Source organism: Dichomitus squalens (genome assembly GCF_000275845.1).
Source record: "Dichomitus squalens LYAD-421 SS1 unplaced genomic scaffold DICSQscaffold_142, whole genome shotgun sequence".
In the NCBI taxonomy this organism is placed as follows: domain Eukaryota; kingdom Fungi; phylum Basidiomycota; class Agaricomycetes; order Polyporales; family Polyporaceae; genus Dichomitus; species Dichomitus squalens.
In genome coordinates, this window is record NW_006767024.1 from 3631 (window position 1) to 6501 (window position 2871).

At 60.4% G+C, this 2871-nt stretch overlaps 2 protein-coding genes across 2 annotated transcripts; both read right to left on the reverse strand.

Moving 5' to 3' along the window:
- Window positions 1-184: 184 nt before the first annotated feature.
- Window positions 185-692, reverse strand: DICSQDRAFT_175740 (uncharacterized protein; the record flags this gene model as incomplete). The annotated part of the gene is made up of 5 exons (XM_007371631.1): window positions 185-254; window positions 304-341; window positions 393-494; window positions 543-611; window positions 669-692. The coding sequence occupies 5 exons, from the start codon at window positions 690-692 to the stop codon at window positions 185-187; spliced, it is 303 nt and encodes a 100-aa protein (XP_007371693.1).
- Window positions 693-1284: 592 nt separating this feature from the next.
- On the reverse strand, window positions 1285-2832 carry DICSQDRAFT_175741 (uncharacterized protein; the record flags this gene model as incomplete). The annotated part of the gene is made up of 6 exons (XM_007371632.1): window positions 1285-1360; window positions 1410-1447; window positions 1499-1600; window positions 1649-1717; window positions 1776-1826; window positions 2104-2832. The coding sequence occupies 6 exons, from the start codon at window positions 2830-2832 to the stop codon at window positions 1285-1287; spliced, it is 1065 nt and encodes a 354-aa protein (XP_007371694.1).
- Window positions 2833-2871: the final 39 nt, after the last annotated feature.

Here is a 2871-nt window from a genome sequence, read left to right on the forward strand (position 1 = left end):
CTTTCACAAGGGTATCGCTTTCACACTACGTCCAGCCAAGACCGAGATCTTCGCCCCAGCTTCTTATAGGGAAGATTCAGACACGACGGTGTAACTGACAGCAATACGACAACATGAAGAGCGGAGATTGTTACAAAACACATACAGAACGATTCAAGAGCAAGTACAACTATCCACCCCTTAACTACGCCTTCCCGAACTTTTGCAGGTACTCCGCGGTGAGCCCACAGCGGGTACTGAGCACGCGAACGATGCTAAAGTGGAGGTAAGTCCCAACGTGCAGAGCATGAAGGAAAAACTGACTGGGGTTGCGCGTGGGGGGCGATTATCCCGTCTTCAGGCTGCCAATCCATGTGGACACGACGTGGAGAGGCTGGGACACAGAGACGCACCTGGTAGAGGGTAGCGCGACCGCTACCCATTGTCGCCGGCGCGACCACACGTCTCTCCCTCCCTTCCCCCTTCCTCACGTCGAACTCGAGAGCACGCAGACCCTGAAATGCGATCAGCTTTGGAAGTCGGGGAGTGAGCGTCGTACGCACCTTTTCGAAAGCACGCCAGGGCACCGTGACACGGGCCCGTCCACCGATACGGTAAACATTGAAGAGTGGCTACGGTAACACAGGTAAGAGGCTGCTAACGGTTGGAAATACGTGGATGTGACTCACCAGCAACTTCTTGGGGATAGACATGGTTGTGTGCGACGTTGAGTAGAGTGCGGGGTACGGTAAGGAACGAGAGCACTGTTCCGACGGGAACGGGAGGCACTACAGCTGCGGTGGGAAGATCATCTCACGTGGATGGGCGGGTGTTGCCGTTAAGCGCTCGTGTGTGAAGATCCATCTCCACATTCCCTACAGGGAGAACAAGCGCGGGAAACGGGCGCCCGTACCACGGTCACGTGGGTTCCGGGTGATGGCCTCTTGCACCGCAAAGCGAAGCACGAGCGGTGGAAGGGGCGTCGAGCATGCGGAGAACAGTGCGCAGGCGCAATTGAACCCAAGTCGGTCCAAAGACACTGAATAACAGGATGTGGGTCACGCGCGGAATGGGAGACGAACCACGGGTTCGCAGGGTGGTAGACATAACACACGGAAGGGGACAAGGGCCACAGGGACTCGCACCACACAAGTATAAGGCTCTCATCGTTGCCATGAACTCCGCACAGCAGTACTAACGCTCTTCCGACGTTGAAGGGTAACTTGAACTGGATAAACGAGGGGAGAGTTTCATTACACATCTGCGAATCGACGAACGGTAGCGGCCTCGTCTACGTATGTAGGTCTACGACGACCCCTTGGCCAGGTTCTCCAGGTACTCCGCAGTTAGGCCACATCGCTGGCTGAGCTGGGAGACCACACTGCTGGATCGCTCAGTTCCGAAGGTTGGGAAGGTGATACCACACTTACTACGCCTGGCTGGGAGGTGCAATAATCCCGTTTTTGGGCTGACTCCATGATCAGTAGATGTGGAGCGTGTTTGCGATGAAAGGACGCACCTGCATCAAAGTCGTACAAGCCCCGCCAAGGTGGGAGGGAGCGACCACCCGACGCTTCAACCCCTTGCGGTTTTCGACTTCGAAATCCAGAGCCTGCAACGCCTACGAAGCAATGAAAACCGCAGAACATGCTACGTTGTGCGTACGTACCTGCTGCAGGTTGGACCAGCGTACGGGGATGCGCACACGATTGCCTATCTTGTACAAGGTAAGGAGGGTCTGTGGGTGCCAATCAACTAGACGCAGATCGCTAAAGAGGAGTAATTAACAGGCTTACCGATAGATGACGAGGGGCAATGAGAGGCGACATGGTGAACGTGGAGTAGATCTGAAGGTGAGTGGTCAGCCACGCATCAGACGGAGCTGTAGAGGGTGGGGCAATGCGTGGGGGGAGGGAGATATATCCCACAGCGGGGAGCGGAAGGGACGACGTGTGCCTGCGTGTGCACGACGACCGCGATGATAGCACACGTACTTGGGATGTGGGTACACATCCCAAGTACGTGTGCCTTCACCATGGTCGTCGCTTTGCCCCTTCAGTGAGCAGGGCGACATGCGGGGGCAAGCAGGCGACGTGGAGAGCCAGTGGGATGGGACTGCCACACCAACGGGCGAGCAGGCGGCGGGGAGAAGAAGCGGGAGAGAGGGGCAACGTCCCGGGGCGAGGGGGTGGCGAGCACAGGGCGAGCGAGGGGCCGGCGACTTGCGTAGCCTGCGCGCGACATCAAGATACCTAAGGAAGGGAGGGGCGACAAATGCAGGTAAGCGGGCGAGGGCGAGAGGTAGGGGGAGGCGGGGACGACGTACAGAAGGCGGCGGGGGACGGGGAGAGGCCCTTGCAGCACTTGCACCGGTGAGCGGGCAAGGGGCCGAGGCCGCGTGAGGGGGAGGTGACGGGCACGGGCGAGCAGGCGACGGAGAGACGTGGGGAGGGTGGGCGACGTGCATGGGCGAGAGAGGGGTACAGGCGACGACGTGCGCGGGCGACGGGTGACGAAGGACACGGGCGATGGACAACGACGGACGCGGGCGACGGACGCGGGCGACGGACGCGGGCAACGGGCGACGACGGACGCGGGCAACGGGCGACGACGGGCGCGGGTACCGAGAGCTGTGGAGAGCGAGGGAGGATGTCCACCCGTGAGCGGGAGAGGTGGAGAGGTGGAGAGGTGGGGAGGGGGTGCGATGTTCACGGGCGAGCGGGCGATGTGCTCTCGGTACCCCTCTCTCGCCCGTGCACGTCGTCGCCCACCCTCTCCACGTCTCCCGCTCACGCGTGGACGTCCTCCCACCCTCTCCACGGCTCTCCTCACCTCTCCACGTCGCGTGGACATCCTCCCACCCTCTCCCCACATCTGTGCCCCGACGACGTG